The sequence below is a fragment of the Rhyacophila brunnea genome, unplaced genomic scaffold (assembly GCF_057557595.1).
Source record: "Rhyacophila brunnea isolate RB1 unplaced genomic scaffold, BYU_Rbru_1.0 scaffold_9, whole genome shotgun sequence".
In the NCBI taxonomy this organism is placed as follows: Eukaryota; Metazoa; Arthropoda; class Insecta; order Trichoptera; family Rhyacophilidae; genus Rhyacophila; species Rhyacophila brunnea.
In genome coordinates, this window is record NW_028233361.1 from 33,513,249 (window position 1) to 33,532,933 (window position 19,685).

Below are 19,685 nucleotides of genomic sequence, written 5' to 3' on the forward strand. Positions count from 1 at the left end.
ATGTAGGTAATAAAATTCTTTTGCTAATATGCATGGCAATTTATACTTAAAAATAAAGCTTTCATAAAGTTAACGTAATATTAAAGCTGTATTAAATTTATTTTAGTATGAAGAAAATAAAATTTTGTTTTCACTTGTAGTAAGCAATCTTTCTAACTTAAAGTTCAAAAGTATGCTTTAGATAAGTAAAGAAAAAACACAAAGATTCTCTATGTACGAGAATATTATTAATTTTATTTCTTAATAATAATAATATATGTTGTTTAAAGCGACTTATATTTGCATAAATAGTTGGTACCTACCTAACATATTATTATTAAGTATATCACAATATTTTAAAAGTTCAATGATATGTTATTATTGCAAACAGATGGAAGGTCAGAAAAGAAAATTGAAAATAAAGGTCAGACCTTTCTCATAAAATAATATTAAGCAGATATTTGTCAAGGGAAATATTATACAAAGATGTCTTTCATATTGAAAACAATGTTAAATAAATACTATTACTTTTATAATATCTACTGGAAAAATATAACGAACCAAGGAAATACTTCGGACTAGACAAGGAAATCCAATCCCGGGATCCCGAAAAATTTTCGATACCTATGATGAATCCCGGGATTAATAGGTAAACATTATCCAGAAACTTGATTTTTTATCAATCACAATCAGTTGGTATGTGTACAAAATCATTATGTTAGTGACGTGGTGGCAGCGCGGCTTAAGCGTTGGACTATCACGCCGTGGGTCTCAAGTTCGAATCCTGGGTCTGGCAAGTACACATATTGTTTTTCAATTTGTGTATGAGTCAGGGTATGGACCTAATAGGTTGAGCAAGTGGCTGACATCCATTTCTCGTAAAAACAAAAAATCTGTTAATACAAACCTCTACTCTGTGGAGGCCCATATGATCCTATTAGGATCGGACATGGTCGAAAAAAAAATGTACCTGCACATATCACATGGGGAATCGCAGGATGCTCACGGATAAAAATAACCATTTTCTCTGCCATACGCAATCGTAACAATATCAGAAAAATAATAAATCCGTTTATTTAAAACAAGTTAGACGCCACTGACGTGCTAGCACGCAAGCAGCGTCTAAGCGCCAGTGCCACGGACTTGCTGGCACAACTTGCTTATACGTAAAATTTTATAAATGTATGTTTTAATTTTCTCATTGAATTTAATACAAACACAATATCCACGATGACGAAATACCAATTGTTAGAATCTCGAAATATTTGTGAATTATATTATATATTGTCAAACAAAATATGTTATTTTTTTTTATTTTAATTGAATTTGTATTTGTTCTTTTGTTAAATAAATAAATAAAACTGTATTACTGTCACATTATTATTTAGATTACAATATTATTTACTCCATTGAATCTATGTTTTTCCAAGATTGAACGTAAACAATATTAACAACACATGTCTTAAATAGTATAATAATTATACTAGATATTTTTGATGCGATTTGATCAATGCTATTTGTATATAATATACAAATTAATATTAACTATCGAAAAAAATGCCAATCCCGGGACCAGTCTCGGGATCCCGGGATCGTCGAATTGTAATTCCGGGATCAACATTTTCGTTTGGGATTGGATTCCCTACCATGGGCTGATATGCAATATGTATAAAAAATACAAGACGTTATTACAGAAAAAGAGTTTTTTACCTTTTCATTTTATTTTTAGTAAAAATTTCCATATGATTTATTTACTCTATTTTCCAACTTGTAGTATTGTACCTATGATGAAACCGTAATATGACCTATTCAATGGGATATATACCTCAGTGGTTGAACTTGTATTTATATAAATTTCATCACGGTTCCTTTTTGATTCTAAGGGGATCGTATGGGCCTTCACAGATTGTACTATTAACAGATTACTGTTTTTGCGAGAAATTGATGTTAGCCACTTGCTCAACCTATTGAGTTTATACCCTGACTATAAACATACATTAAAAAATAACATTGAATTTGCCAGATCCGGGATTCGAACCTGAAATCTATGACATTATAAGCTGACACGTTACTGCTCGACCATTATGGGCATAATAATTAGCATATTTATAAACGTACCAAAATATTCACTAGAAATAATTTATATGGCAGAACAACGTTTGCCAGGTCAGCTAGTAATTATATATTTATCAATTTTAAAATATCAGTATCTAGGCATACAACACGTTAAAATGAAAATAATTCTGACAATCAAGTCAAACAAAAGAAATTAAAAATCGAATACCAACATGAAAATTTTATCTGTCATGAAAATTTAAAATTGGAATTGATGGGAAAGGTTATTTGAATAACCAAAATTTATATTTTTTATAATCTTAAGTCAGTCGAGGTTCAGTAGGAAAATGAAATTAAACACACATATTTTTACTTTTATATAAATATAAACTACTCACTTTCGAGATGAAAATCTACTTTTTCGGTGACAATAATGCATATTCTATAAACTGCGATATTTTTATAGGTATAGTAGTTTTTTTTTAATTTGTAATGAAACAAGCTCATGTAGATAGCTGGCAAAATGATAAATTAAAAAAAAAATGTGTCAATAAATGATTAAAATAGCCAAAACGCTGATCAAACGGAAAATATTTCGAAATCACAGACAGATACTTCAATTTTATTATTTGTATATATATGTGTCAGTGGCGAAGGGTGACTTTAGGAAAGAGGTAGGCTGTGGAGTAACCACGCTTGTCAGATATATTTACGGGAAATAAGAAGATAACCCAATATTACTACTGATGAATAGGTACACTATATCGATGAAATTTCAAAAGCTCAATTAGTTTGATATAATTAGTTTATAAATAAGCAATTAGTTTGAATTATGTATTTTCCTAAACACGCTCAAAATATATTACCTATCATCTTTGAAAATATTTGTTGTTGTGTATTATAATATGTTCCATAACAATTTATAATTTAACCCGTAAAACTAGACATTTTAAAATATTTCTATATTTAAAACACAGACTTTGGTATAAATAACTGATAAATAAAAATCGCGAGATAAATTATTTTTTATTTTTAACAATCAATAATATGTGAGTGAATCCCATAGAAATTATTTTTTAAATTAACTTATTAATAATTATTTTGAATAAATGTGCCCTAGCGATGTAAGCGCAAACTAAACGATTTATGATTTCAGAATAAAAAGCCAGACAGTGATTGGCGCCATGAGACTGAAGTCATACAAAACAGATCTGGAAAAGGGCTTAAATTAATTCAAAATATAGTTGAATCCAGGCGGCGCTAGTATGGGCATATGGTTATAAATCTTATTAAATAAAATAAAACGTTTAAATTCTGACTATAGATGACTGTTAATTGGATGGATTTTTCTGTGTATTTATTTATTTTTTAAATTAAATTAGTTACTTGAAGATCTATTTTTCTTAGAAGGTAGGCTTTAAATAATCGCCTACTATGGAGCCTTCGCCACTGGTATGTGTCATATAATATAACGTGACATTAAATAGTGCACTCAATTAATTAATAACATAAACAAAAAGGAAATTGTTTTGAGCATATATTTATATTGACGTACCCTACTTGTATTATGTTGTTTAATGATTTCAAATTTAGCCAACATAGTAACTTTCTCTAGCAGACTAATGATAAAGCACTTAACTTTGATAAATAAATTGATAAGTAATCTATTTAGGTACCACAATACCAATCTCCATTAAAATTTAATCACGGATGATCCAGATGCTGTGAATAAGTTTTATTTTCAATATAAACAAAGATGAAGTACCTATCATAATATACGACGTGTTATAATTACATTGTATGTAGCTTTAAAAGCTTTTGTAATATAAGTGATAATAAATAAAAAAATATATAAAAGTGATTTTCAATAAAATTCAAGGTGGCAACACTTTCTATAATTGACCAAATACATAAGTAGTGATGAAATTAATATCGACTGTACACCTTACATAACAATTACACTACACTTTTAAAGCGATTAAATTACAGTATGTAAGAATAAGGCGTGTACACACAGACAAAAAGTTGACAACCTAATGAAAATAATTTATCTTAGTACCTATAAATTATTACAATAATTGGTTGTTGCGCTGAAAATACTTTTACATTTGTATTACTATTTTCTGAGATTTAATAGACGAATCTATCCGATTTGCCGTTTTTATGATTTGATAAACTGATGTGTGTGCAATTTTTTTCTTGTATCAGAAAAATATAGATATTAATTTAAAAAATGCACCATCTTGAATTTTAAAGATTCATTGTTTCATTGAGAAGATTCTTCATACAATAACCTACAAAATAAAATATATAATATTATATTATATTATCACAATATGTAAGAAGTTCGGTGGATACAAAGAAAATTCGATATACATGCAAGTACATAATATATAGCATTTTTTTGTATAAACTCCGAGCTTCTTTTATATTCAAAACTATACGCGAATCAACACATCGTCTGAAATCAGCGTAAGAAATTTGATATTCAAAAGAAATGTTACTTACATCGGCTGTGGCGTGGTCGGGTTGCGAGGTAGGGCCCGGGGGTCCGGGGGGACCGGACGTTCCGGGCTTGCCGTCGAGGCCCGCTTCTCCTTTGGGGCCTCGAGGGCCCTCGACGCCCGGGGAGCCCCCGTCCCCACGTTCACCCCTCTCACCCCGCGAGCCCACCGCGCCTCTCTCCCCAGCCGGTCCCGCCTGACCCTGTAATTAAAATGACATCCATTACGAAAAATGTATCGCGAGAGCGTTTATCTTAACAACCGACAATTATTATTAACTGATTGATTTTTTTATCTATAAAATCATTATATGTTTTTTCATTTCACTTAACTAGTTAACATTTAACCAGTAAAATTTGTTGATAGATATTGAAAAATATAATATGTAACTATTAGTCATTCTTATCTGATAATACGTTATTTTTTCGAGGAAAATAAATACTGTTTGAATATGTATTTTTATTTTATAAGAGAAATATGATTTACCGTCAGGCCGGGAGCGCCGGTTTTGCCGTCCGTCCCTGGCGGACCCGGAGGACCTTGGAGCATCTCTGGCATGGTGAATGATTGAAGGATCTGCGTCATATTACAACTGCACTGTCCTGGAGGCCCATACCCCTCACCAAAGATTTGCTGTGGAATAATAAATATTTATGAAAAAAAATCTAGTGATAAACATTGGGAGTTGAAATATAAATTCCAAATTATAATGTCAACATAGTATTATTGAAAGAGAATAAGCTATGTTAGTAATGGGTGCATATTGGTAAGTAATTAACACCTTTTTATTTATTTTACTTTCAGATGACTTAACTGTTTCTCTATTTGGTTCAGTAAAATAATAAATGAAAATGGTCTGGAAAAAAATCGTTTTATTAAAGAAAATTATCAACTGATACCTATTTCTTATATCAAAGCATGTCAATTGATATTCTGTCAAGCAAATAAAATTAATTCAGATCATGATTGCATTGGGTGGATCAAAAAACTTGATGTAAATATTAGCCGCCTCCCGAAAGCGGTTACTAAACAGACTTTTTAATTGATATAAAAAACACATTGAATAACATAATATAAATTTTACAGATGCATCAGAATAGGGCACTTTACCATCTTTCTATCGGGGGAGCCTTATTTTCTATTTATATTTTTTGTTTTATTCTATATGAATCACTTTTCTTTTTTTAGTAAATTCTATAGATTCAGAGTTTATTTAATGTAGAATAAATGTTTATTTCAAATGACTAGCTAAAAACCCTAGTTTAATACAACATAAAAATAGAATTAAAAAGTTTTGTTATGCAATTCTACGGATGCAGTGTTATTTTATATGCACTTAAAATGGCTAAGAATAACATTGCATAGAAATGCATCAGGAATAAACTCACTTGTAAATTGTTTCAAAAGAAAACTTTAATGACTAGGATAAAACTTAAAGTGCTCACCTTCACACGGTTTCCCTGGAGAGAAAGCAATGTAAATTAAACAAACATAATTTTAGAATAACACGAAAACTTAGTGACTTGTAAGTGGAGCGAGTCGTTGGGATATGCAAAAACTAGCGCGGAATTGCTTATGCGAGTAAAAAGCTTTCACTGTAATCGCTTGTAGGATTTTTGTTAATAAATGCAATGTAACAACAGATTCCAAACCTAACACCAAATACCCTTTTTATGGTTAATTTCACAATTGTTTTGAAAGAAAATGGTTTAAAATGTTTTAGTTAATTTTTCAAAACCAATTTAATGTAATATCATTTTAATTATTTTTTATTTGAATCTGTGTACTCCTATAAGCAAGATTTAAACATACATAATAATAGCAATTTTTACTGAAAATACACAACATAATAAAGCTTCCTATTTATGATTATCTTCAAATTCTATCAAGATAATACATTATATTATACTATCTTTGTAATTTAAACCATGGCAATATTACTTTAAAATATGATTCATATTAACGTTAGAATAATCGCTCCAGATGATAATTGTGATGTTCATGTAATCGGTAATATAATAAATTTAATAAATAGCCTACTCGTTCACTAAACGATGTCTAGCGATTCATGATTTGATATATTTTCTAATAATATATTTATTTTTGAAATCGTGTATGAATTATTATTTATTTATATCATATAATATATAGGCAGCCATAATTAAATTAATATTACCTTTATGCATTTCATTATAGAATTTTTAATAAATCCAATGTCTTAACCCTTTACTGCATGATTTTTTTTTGAAAAATTTTATTTTTTCTTGGTGTCACAATGCCTTGTGGAAGGAAAAATAATATTTTTTTTTTCGAAAATTCCATTAAATTTTGTATGTTACTGCGTGGTGTCAGATTTACGACATTATGAAATCTTACATTTCAGTATGACAAAGCACAAAACTAAATGGTAACAATTATAAAAAAAACTAATGTACACATCTTATTTGATGTGTAGATATTTTTATTCAACCAATTTCAATCTTCTGTACATTTTTTGTATTCATTTGCAACTGCGGATTTTTGCGTACATACGAATAAGTCAACTGTCAAAGCAGAAATGCAGAGACTATAATGCAGAAATGCTTTATTTCTTGAAATGTCCAAACAAAATCGGTAAAGTAGGATGTTTATGGTAAAACAGTTTATAGGCATCGAAAAAGGATATTATTTGATAATTTACACAGATGGCATTGGCTATATCGAAATAGTTTGAAATGTCGCGATACTATGCAGTAAAGGGTTAAGAGATGAATATTTCTCATTTTGTTGCTTGTGTTTTTTAATAAAATCTGTCTATAAGGTTTGATATGGTTATCCATTCACTTTAAAATCTTAATAAATTAACAAATTACCTCACTATAAACAAAATCAATTATTAAAATAATATTTAAAACAACCCAAAAACCAAACATGGTTAAACAACATATAATAACCTTTTAGTAATTACCTATCTCGCAGTTTAAAAACCATAGTGTTTCAGAGAATGTAGCTGTTTACGGAAAATGTTCGTAGAAAAGTAAAATTTTCTCACTATCCATTTCAACTCTTTTTCAAGATTTTTATATTATCCAAGCACACCTACGCTTTGAACCATTAAACGGTGTAAGAACATTTTTAATTGACATATCTAAAAATTAGCTATGTTTATGAAGAATAACTATAATCAAAAACAAGCTTGACATATTTTTTTAAATAAAATTTTGAAACTTCTTGGTTTTAGTCTCAAATCTGTAGATAAGTGGTAGCTGTTCCCTTATTGCTTAAGAAAACTAAGTATTGTTTTAGAAAGCATAATACAATGTCAATTTAAATATTACACTTATAAAATCATAGACAAAGACATGAACCGAAGAGGACTCGCATACACACCTTTTACTTTAGGGCCGGGTCGGTAACCAATTAAACTGTTAAATAATTCAAATGCTTTCGGATATTTTTTTATAATTTATTAATTTATTTAGTACTTAAAATTCCTTCAAGAAAACGGTATCTTCTACGAATGTAATATAGATTATTATAATGATATTACTAATGTGATTTTATTACACGATATTTACACAACGTCTGATCCAATAAAAAAATATTGCATTCATAAAATTAAAAGGTACCTAGTATAATATTATTTAATTAATAGTCTTAAATGTTTTAAAACTGTATTTAAGTATTTCAGTTTATCAATTACCTACGAAAGGTAGGAGGTATATTTTTAAACATCGACTTGTTTTATACCGATGGTTAAATAATATTTCCTTTTACGTTCGACTATCATAATGTTATTACCAAATATTACATTTTATTATATATAAATCAAAATATATCAGTTCAAAACTTAATTTTACTGAAAATACAATACTAAACTGATAAAGGTTGAATTAACATCTTTAAATTATTAGAATGTAACATTTACAATCATTGCCCATTTTAGTTTAGAGCATAAACTAATTGAGTAATTTCTCTGATTTCTATACGAGTTAAAATAATTCAGATTCTGCAAACAAGTGAAGCTCTTTACTGTGTAAATTGAATTACTACAATCATGACATTTCAGTCTATACAAATCGAAGCAACACAATAACCAAGTTATATAATATTATAATAATATGATTGATGAAGCATCCACTAAAATGTTTCATCTTAATAAAATATTTTCCTACCATCATTAAGGTAGGTAACAAGTTTGAAAATTTAGTTCATTGTCACATGTATGACTAAAATAATTTAACAATGTTCAAATTTAAGCAAAACATTTCAAAATGATTATAAAAATATTTCCGAGTCTTAAACCAAATTGACTTAGTCTGTAATCAGGAAAATATTAATATTAAAACCAGTTTAATATATATACAAGTAATAAATGATTACTTTGGTGACGTGTATGTTAAGACATTTATTTATTTAATTCATATACATCATTATAGAAAGTAATCTTTACTTACTTCATCCCCTGATCCTGATCCAAATCCAGAGAGTTCTGAAAAACCTCCTGGTGTGCCGGGGATACCGGGTGGACCAGATAAACCTGGAGGGCCAGGTGGACCTCGAACGCAATCTCCTGGAGGACCCTGTTGACAAAAATATACCACGTTATTAATATTTACTAGAGTGTAAAAAATACTAAAAATATTGAGTTACTAGGGGACAATAGTATTTGTAAACATGTAGTTTTGCTATTGTAATAATATTTGCCTTCAATGATTAGTATGCAGATATGATTTGTCAGATCATGTGTCATTTGTAAATAACATTGAAAGTGTTATATTTTTAGACATAGAAAATATATTGAAAAAGAAAATACGTTTATATCACACTAATATACAAAAAAGACACTGCCGTAAATGTATATTTTCAAGTATTTTTTTATGCCATATAATTTTTTTTAACACAATATTATTTATATATTTCTTTTATTTTTAACGTAGCATTAAAGTTATTAATGGTTAGCTATTTATATTCTTTTACATGTTAATATTTTTTTATAAATATTACTATTATATGGTTTATGACACGATGCGTCTCCGATGATGTTATATGTTTATATATTGTTCGATATGAAACATAATATTAATTACAGCAATGTGTACACATATCTATAAAAATGATATAAATAATTTATTAATGGAAAGTGAAACTCACATGAAGTAACACTAATTGTATAAGTGCAGAGTATAGTTTACATTATCCATATAATATCTAAAAGGTTATAACTACTATAATTTAATTCTAATTTGTTTCATTCATAATAAATACTAATTGAATAAAAGCAGTGTTGCTAAACGAACTATGATAATATTACAATACTATAGTTTTCATTCTGTAAAATAATATATAAGTTACCTTACTAGTAAGTTATAATATATTGTTATGCTAAATATGCCAAAAATATTATAACTTTCATTGAAAAAGGAAATTGTTCAATCAAGTATCAACTATTGCAATTTACAAAAATGTTGCTAATATTGGTGACTATCTTTTGTAGTTTAAATCAAGATACCAATAATAGATATTTATCTTGAATATTTTATTAACTAACTTGATTTTTTCTAATATTTGTGTTTCTGAAGTGTTTTCAAATTATGTTTTTTTAAGAAAGAAAGTTATATTCTCAAATCTTATGAATTATTATTTAATTAAAAAAATGATTTTTTAAATTACCATAATATTTAAAAAAAAAATAAAAAACTTGCACTTTTTATGTACTTATTAGAAAACCCATGTATAAAGTCAATGAATTGTGAAAGTGTATTGGTTGTTTATTTATTATTTGGTCGTTTTTTTATTTTCTATGAATTAATGTCCCATTACATTTATTAACAATTAGGTATATATTATGATGGTAATATAATAATATTTCACATACAGAAAAGCTTGACATAATAATTATTATATATGAAAGTTTGACTAAACAGTACCTACGTACGTATTAATTACCCATCTAGGTTTCCTAATAAAACCGATAATTTAGTAATTTTGTTTAACTGGTTGTGTGCTACAATTTTCGAAATATTGTCCAATGAAAATGTTTCAATAATACCGGTAATTTGATAAATGCGTTTGTCGCGTAATGGGAAACGCGAAAATGCCCTATGAGTTAGCGTGATAATAAGTCAATCATATTAATAATGACATAATAATCGTATATCGTTGACATGGTATTTGATGCAGTGACATGTGGATTAATTTTGATATTATTAGTAGGAAATGTAGAGTTTCACCATTTCCATAAATACTGTTTGCTTAAATTTATTGTGAACCTACATCATACTTTTGATATATTTGTATTGTATGATTATTATAAATTTAAATCTTTCATGATACTAGTATATGTCAGTATAATGAAACGAACATTATGAAATTAATAACAACAAAATAAGTTTTAAGAAACTTATTTGCTTTGGGAATATTAATATAAATATTAAACAATACTCAACGCCTTGTAAATACGTCATAATCAACATCTCTTTTGCCAGAATAAAATATTACATAATGTATGAAAACCAAAGAAAAATATTAAAATTCAACAAGTAAAATTATTACAATTCAATAGTAAAATTGATAAGTAAATGTTATTTGGAAATCTATAATATAAAAAACAATATTTGTTTGTTTGTTTGTTCGTGTTTTATGCGCTGCCATACCGTTCATCCGATTTCGATAAAACTTTGTCAACTTATTGCTTGCACTTGCGTAAAGAGTATAGGCTATATCTTTTATATAAAAATGAATGTCTGTTTGTCTGCCTGTCTGCCCGTATGCGTTCCTATACCATTCATCCGATTGCGACGAAACTTTCGTCAGTTATTGTACGCACACCCGCAAAGGTTTTTAACCAAAAAAACCATCTTCCTCTTCTTCTTCTTCTTCTTCATTATATCTTCATTTATTCGTATGGTCCCTATACCATTCATCCGATTGCGATGAAACTTTTGTTAGTTGTTGTGCGCACACCCGGGAAGGTTTCTGAATTAGAAAAACCATCATCATCTTCTTCTTCTTCTTCATTCTATCTTCTTTTATTCGTATGGTTCCTATACCATTCATCCGATTACAATTAAATTTTTGTCAGTGGTTGTGCCAACACCCGCGAAGGTTTCTGAATTAGTACAACCATCTTCTTCTTCTTCTATTCGTATGCGTTCCTATACCATTCATCGAATTGCAATGACATTTTGATCAAGTGTTGTGCTCACGCCCGCAAAAGTTTCTGAATTGATACAACCATTTTCTTCTTCTTTTTCTTCTATTCTATTTTCTTTTATTCATAAGAATAGGCATACGCGTTCTTATACCATTCATCCGATTGCAATGAAATTTTGACCAGTTGTTGTGCGCATGCCTGCAAAAGTTTCTAAATTAGTATAACCATCTTCTTCTTCTTCTATTCGTATGCGTTCCTATATCATTCATCCGATCGCAATGAAACTTTGGTGAGTTGTCGAACGCACCCCCGCAAAGATTTCTGAATTAGAAAATCATCTTCTTCTTCTATTCGTATGAGTTCCTATACCATTCATCCGATTGCGATGAAACTTTTGCCAGTTGTTGTGCGCACACCTGCGAAGGTTTATAAATCAGTATTATACAAAATACAAAGCTTGCTGTTTGTTTGTTCCATCAAATTTTGATTTTTTTCTACATATTAATACTATTAATAGCGTTTGCATATTTTAGATTCGATTTTAATTTAGTGTTCTTTTGTTTGATCTTTACTCCTTTTAGAATTACTTTCATATTGCCATATTGTATTACACAGATATTTTAATATTAAAAAGATAATAACTTATTGTTATTTTTTAAATATCTAAGATAAATGTATCCACGAAGCGACCCTGTGGGAAGCCAGGTACTTCAGCTAGTAATATATAAAAAAAGAAAAATAAGCCATAGAAGTATTAGTCGACCGTTCGGAAGATGGGTTATAGCACGAAACTAAGAGATTCAATTAAAATAAAAAAATAACAAAAATAACTTAATTTTAATTCCATTATAATGGAGTTCTAACACAGAAATGCTAGTTTAATTAATAAATAAAGCTTTAAAAGCTAAGCAGTTAAAAACTTTAAAGAACTTTGTCAACCAAGTAAAACAGTACATAGAAGTAATTAATGAAATATCACCGATGTTATATGATTGACAGCCACTTTGAAAAAAAGATAGATCGATATTTTATTCTAAAGAGTTCAAATAAAGAGTAACATAATATAAAATAGTTTTTCCAACCCATTCTCACTTTTCTAGAAAAGCACATAAAAGTTACACGTCGTGGACGCAATTTCTGTCGTTGGCAGTCGTTGATATTGGAGTACAAGATGATGCTATTGTTGTGTGCTATATTGAGCTTTTGAAACAGCTTTATGATGATCTATGAATCTTCAATTATTCAGTAATTTGATAAATATAAATATCCCAGATGGGATAATATACCCATTTGATAATGTAAATGCAATATATTGATTTAAAATAAATGACAGTCTCAGAGCTACAAAGACATACAAGAGCTAAAGTTAGATAACTAAACTGTGTATTTATCAATTTTTACTCAAAACACCTATTATGGGTGGGGCCACAGAATAATATTAGACTCAAAAAGGGCCACAGGTAAAAATGGTTTAAAAAAACAATGGTATAGCTAGATCACATATATTTTGCTCGTTGCATCAAAATAAAATATATGATACAATTTAAAGCACGATACCAGTTCTGAATAATATTAAACTACCTGGAATAAGTACTATGTAACTGTTGTTTTTATTGTAATTAATATAATATTTAATGTCGTTCCACTAACAATTATTATTGCAAGTTATCAGCGTTAAAAATTGGTTGAGTGTTCTTACCTTTAAGCTATTGAATCGATATTAATTGTATAAATTAGCTATGTTAAAGCATGTGTCGTCATTATTATTGGCTCTTTAATCTGAATTGGATCAGACTCAACATTTTGAAATTATGGTAAGTATTTTGAGTTCAATTTGCTAACCATTGACTACATTTATTTTAAGCAATATTACATAACTTTGCTTACTGCATAATAATATGTAAGTATTTGACAAGGCGTAAGCTAAAATATTTGTGTATTAAAATAATTTATTGATTTTATTTTACAAAAATAATTTAAATTGCGTTTTATAGATGCACGATATTGATAATTGTCGTGCAGATTTAATGTGATTCAATGTTGATTTTGCAGCAACAGGCATATTTTGCATAAGTCAATATGCCGCTAACCAGATATCAAAGTCAACTAAAATGATCGACCATAACGTAATTGATATCAAACGAACGGATGGTATTATTTCACTGTGTAACGAATCAGTTATATGTATATCGCTAGGTAAGCGTTTATTTTGCTTGTCTGGCTGACTGCTATTCAAAATTGCTTCAATTATTTCATTTTCAATAGTTCGGCTCATGAAATTGGTCTGATTGTGTCGAAATTATTTAAACTGAATACTTTAAATGGGTACAACATGACAACGGAAAATATAATAGTAATGGTAGGTAATAGGCAATGAAAAAATAAAAATTAAATAACTAAAATAATAAATAAAATAAAAAAAAATTAGATTAAGATTGAAAAGTGATTTCATTAGACAGATATTATGCTTTAGAATTAATATACCTCTATAAATAATACGTGTGATATTTTATCAAAAGAGTAACAGCAAAAGAAAAAAACAAATGGTATACAAAAACAAAAGAAAGGATATTTGAAAACAGAACTAAAGAACGCCGTATCCTTTAGAGTAGTGTTGCCAGCTGCACAACTAAGTGTCATAGATTATCCAATGTTTTTTAACCAACACATCATAAAATAGAAACATATTGAGACATGAGTAATCAATGATCATTGAATTATTAACAGCTACGATTATCTCCACGTAATATTATATAACATGTATCGCCCGGGATGGCCGAGTGGTAACGTACGTATCCGCTTGGTAACTCGAGGGTCACGGGTTCAAATCCCGAGTCTAGGAAAATTGACAAATTTTCGTTTTTCAATGCGTGTTTGAATCCAAAGCATGCACTTATTATATTGATAAAGTGGCTAACATCCATTTCTACTAAAAATAAAATTCGAAACCTTTTCGTTAGGCAGCCAAAAATCATAATGTAGAGATATATTATTTAATATAAAATTAGATACGTTTAAATATAAACCCAATATTAATTCGTCATACGTGAACGCAATTCTTTACTCTTTGTATGCATTTTTATTTAATTTAGAATTTATAAAAACAAATAAATAATCTGATTCTTGAGTATTTCGTGATCAAACGCGTCAGATATGGTGAGAGATATAATCATGAATAAGTGGTTCATGTGACTGGTATATGCTTGTCTGATGCCATCCAAAAGTGTGACACATAGTAACCAAGCTCTCTTGGGGTTCAAGTCTATGGGGTTTGTTGCCATGGAGTTGCTCTGAATGGATGCTAAAAAAGTGTTTTAAACATTGCAAGATTGACATGATTGCAAAACATGCAGTTGAAATAAATGAAGTGACGCGACCTTATACGTCTTTTACTCAACTTTGAGCCAAGAGCATAGCAGGGTATGCAAGTAAGTAATCAAAACCCACATAAATAAAATAATTATTGTTTTGAATATAATAAGAAAATGAAAATCCTGATAGACCGAACTAGATTTTTACTATTTGGTAAAAATAAGTATATTATTTAAGAAAAATAATTGATAAAGAGATTTTTTATACAGAAATTACCTAGTAGGTAGATTACTAGATGTAAAGGAAATAATAAAAAAGTCTAAATAATAATGTTATATCAGTATTCATAAAAATGAATACCTACTTCAAAATGGCTAAGATTTGTTAAATTTAATATCCTATGTATGAAAAGTGGTCAAAACCGTTGACTCTGAAGACATGGCTATTTGAATTTTGCAGGTGGATTAAATTAACAAGTGATTTTCCCAGCATAATTTTGAATTCGATGCTTGTTTTAAATAAAATAAATGAATCATGATTTTTCTTCTTTAAAAATATAATTTAGATATTAAAATAAAAGACGGCTATGATTCAATTATTGAATTTTACATTAAAAAAATCGGTATGTAAAAATGTGTACTTATGTACGCGCGATAGAAGTTATACTTCTTTGGCGTATCAAAACAAAAAAAACTTGTGATAACCTAGATTCTTCGACTAGCTCTTAATTATCTTGTTAAATTACACACTCAAGAAAAAGGGCCGCTTATTGGAGTGCCGTTGGTTTATTTCTATACACTTTTACTTATATTACTAAATTATGTAATTATTTCTCGTTATTTTTATTTTTAAAGTAACAACTGTCATTCTGACGTTTAATCGTTTGTTTACGTAAGGAATTGCAAATGGCTGACAATAAAAAATTCGTTGACAATAAAAAACGGAAAAATTCTACTATCAAACTTGCGTTTGTATACAGCTAACTGATTCGCAGCTAACTTCATACTGTCGCGCACTTTTGTAACGGTGTGCGCGTGCAACTCTCAAATTCACTCTCTACCAAACACCCCAAAATAAGTATAACTTCAAAAATAAATTGGGTAAAGTTTTATTCAAGAAATAAAAATATTATTTAACGTTTTGACATGAATAGAAAAACGTTTAAAACAATAGAAATACTGTGTAGAAAATACCAAATAAAAATAATAGATTATATATATATATATATATTATATAGATTATAAAACACTAGATTTTAATTGTTTATCTAGAAATTTTCATGATATAATAATTTATTATGAATAGTGAAGTACGTACTTATTATTTGCGTTAATAATAAATAATACTAGCAGTCAGCTTTGTCAATCAGCTCTGAAACTTATCCATTCATTTTATTTATAATAATCGATATTAATGAATGGTTGCCACTTTATTGTTTTAGACGTGAGGCTAAAAGTGTGGAGTAGGTTTGGAGTAATTAGTTTTAAAAGATCGCGGAAATAATAATTCTAGGAAATCACGATGTACAAACAACGGAGATGAAAGAAAACAAACAATGGTAATTTAAAAATGGTAGGTATTCGATAAAACATAAGCACTATTTTAATTATTACAAATGTGGCTTTTCTGTATTAAAACATTACATTTGATCGTATTTAGTTCAATTTTAGTGTAGTAGAATTGGGAATTATATAAAATAAATTCAAATTGCTATAACAATATTTTATCCTATTCCTTAAAATTGTAATTCCACTAAAAGCCTTAAGTCGAAAGTATTCATTTTCATAACTATATAAAAGCTTATAATAATATCTACGCTGGTAGCATAGATTGTAACTAAACAAAAAAGAAAATAAAGTTTTACAATAAAATTGTGTTTCACTAGTGTTTTTTTATCTTGACGTGGCGCTGGAAAATATATATCGGATAATAATCATTCGAGCGGAGCTTAGAATCTTGACTTTAATTGACTTACAGGTAATTCTACCATTAGTGAATAAATAAATAAATATGTAGTACTTATTCTACATACTGTCGAACAAGATCTTCTTGTCAACGTGTTAAAACTGTGAACTAATAAACCCCTCTTGTTTTTAACCGCATTTCAACTGCAACGACTTCCGGTTATCGACGAGTTGTCCACGTGTTAAAACTGTGAACTATCAAGCTCCTCATGTTTAGTTAATCGCACTTCGACTCCAACGACTTCCGGTTTTTGCCTAGATTTAAACTAGGTTTTGTTCGTTTCAATGGCACATTGTTAACTGATACAAATATACCTACAATATAACAGCGTATGGTACTAAATAGTACTACGCAATGTGAGTACTAATTAATCAATGTAAAATAAGTACTAAGTACATATTGTTTTATTTTAATTTTAATTAATATAGTATCTCTGCTTAACAAATTGATAGTTAAGCCCACAAAATAAATTTATCATTAGTTTTGGTGTCTGTTTGTGACTTCAATTATATTATATTACTTTTACTGTTTCACCATTTTCATATATGAAGGATTTTTATATATTTCTTTTATAAAATTGTTGTTTAAAGTTAAATAAATTAGTGTTTGAGTAGTTGAATATAAATATGTACAACTACAATATAATATTATTATTTCCATGACCAAAGCGTTTGTAATGCAGAAAATGTATGCTAAAGAATTATTATTTAACATTTCTATAGGAACTCAGTACTAAGCTCTTTATAATAATGATTTTTTTAAATACTCGTACATTATTTTTGTGTCAATAGTAAAGTTTAAATTCAAAAATAAATACATTTACTGGATATTAAATAACTACGGAATGGATATGGAAAATATGCAATTCAGCCGTTGTGACAAATAGATAAAATATTTTAAATTTAATACGAAGTGATAATATTACCTTTCGAGCACGTGGTCTTATAAGTACAATTTCTGGATTATGTCTAAAATTTAAAACACTGTTAACTTTACACGTAAGTATTATAAAAACAATACTAAGTTTCATATTATTATTCGTATCTAACACAGACATACAATCTTAATAAATCAATGTAACCAGTTGTAAATAATTGTCTTTGGTCCACATAAAATAAATATTATTATCACTTAGGCCTTATATGGGTAATATTCAACACAACATATATCTTAAAGAATCATTGTTCAACTATTGATTTAAATGAACAGATAATCTCTGCTAATTTGAATAGAGTCTGAGGCAAAAAAAAACTCGCGTGCTAAAATACCCGAGGTCATTCGTCAATATTATTTATTGCATATTGCATATTCGTTGGCAACTAGGAATCATATTTAAATGTGCAAGTTGATTGTTTCATGCAATTACTATGGACACGGTATGTAGAAAGTTTTATTTGGAAACTTAGCATTAAATTATTCATCAAAGTTTTTGCTCGATTTATTCATTACTACATGATAATATAATTATAAGTTATAAGTTATGACCAATACATATTAATTTTAATATCTTTTATTTAAAAATTATTACTTCAATCAAGAGAATGAATATTTTCAATATAAAAAAAACGTTGTAATCAAAATTTTAAGTATTATGAGTTTTGTAAGCCATAACATACTCTCATCAATCAGAATTAAAATCTAATTTCCATTAAATAACCTCGATGTAAAGTATTACTTTTACAATAATGTTGCATGATCATATTGGAATACAACTTATTTCAGATTATTATTATGAAGATAAATATAAAGTTTGTGAAATTTATGATAAATTGTATAATAATATCTATCATAAAACAAATAATATTTCTATTAAAATCGATATTTTCAGGACACAGTTATGTGTGTGAATTTTTCTACTTTGGATTATCCGTCTATGAATTCGTAAGTCCAGATTAGAATCCAGAGCAAGGATTCCATAGTTTAGCAATAAAAAGTCTTACTAAAGGTACGTCTACATTAACTGTTTACTTAAACTTTTTAATTCTACTTTAACACCGAGTAGCTTTGTGCATGTCTATAATGAATATTATGTTGAACGTACTCCGTTAACTGTCTACAGTTATACGTTAAATAGTTGTCAATATTTTTCACGGGAAGCAGTGTTACCTTTTTTATATGTGGATTATAATACAAAGATGTAAAACTATAGTATTTTGAAAAAACATAGTGCATTGTTTGTTTTGAATCCTTCAAAATTAACGTATTTTTGGCTTATTTGGCGTAAAATTATATAATTTGCTATTATACATTATTTGCAGAATCATTTGGTTGACAATACTGACGTGATATTGAACATAAATTCAATGCTGGCGGAACTGGTACTTTCATCACAAAAATCGGCCATCTTGAAACTGGTTTAAGGCATTCAATGCGCACGCTACGCATTGCAATGCGTTTCTCTAGCGAACAAAAACATGCACAAATGTAGACAAATCATTCCTTGTCGAAGGCAGAATGTTAATAATATATCATAGAAGCTCCATTTAAAGACGAAAATGTTAATTTCGTCTATGTAACTGAAATACCAAGATATAATGAGCATATTTGCGAACGTTGTCACGTAGTAACACTATTGTTTGTCACTCTATAATATTAAAGTTCATCTGCGTTATCGTACAAATACGTTTTTTATATGAAATAGTACCTACCTATACGGAGTTATGTTAATATGAATGCTCTGCCTACCAATGGCACCTAACGGAAAAATACGAAGCTTGACATTTCAGTAAATTTAT

General features: G+C 28.4%; 1 protein-coding gene across 2 annotated transcripts in view; it reads right to left on the reverse strand.

Annotated features, from left to right (window-relative positions):
* The window catches only part of Mp (collagen XV/XVIII-type protein multiplexin), a 971,377-nt gene that overhangs the window by 106,407 nt on the left and 845,285 nt on the right, over window positions 1–19,685 (reverse strand). For both annotated transcript variants that reach the window (XM_085959748.1, XM_085959749.1), the window contains 4 exons: window positions 8,975–9,100; window positions 5,984–5,998; window positions 5,025–5,171; window positions 4,543–4,740 (listed from right to left, as the gene is read on the reverse strand). In XM_085959748.1, coding sequence (XP_085815874.1) covers window positions 4,543–4,740; window positions 5,025–5,171; window positions 5,984–5,998; window positions 8,975–9,100 — 486 coding nt within the window. The remainder of the gene's footprint in view (window positions 1–4,542; window positions 4,741–5,024; window positions 5,172–5,983; window positions 5,999–8,974; window positions 9,101–19,685) is intronic.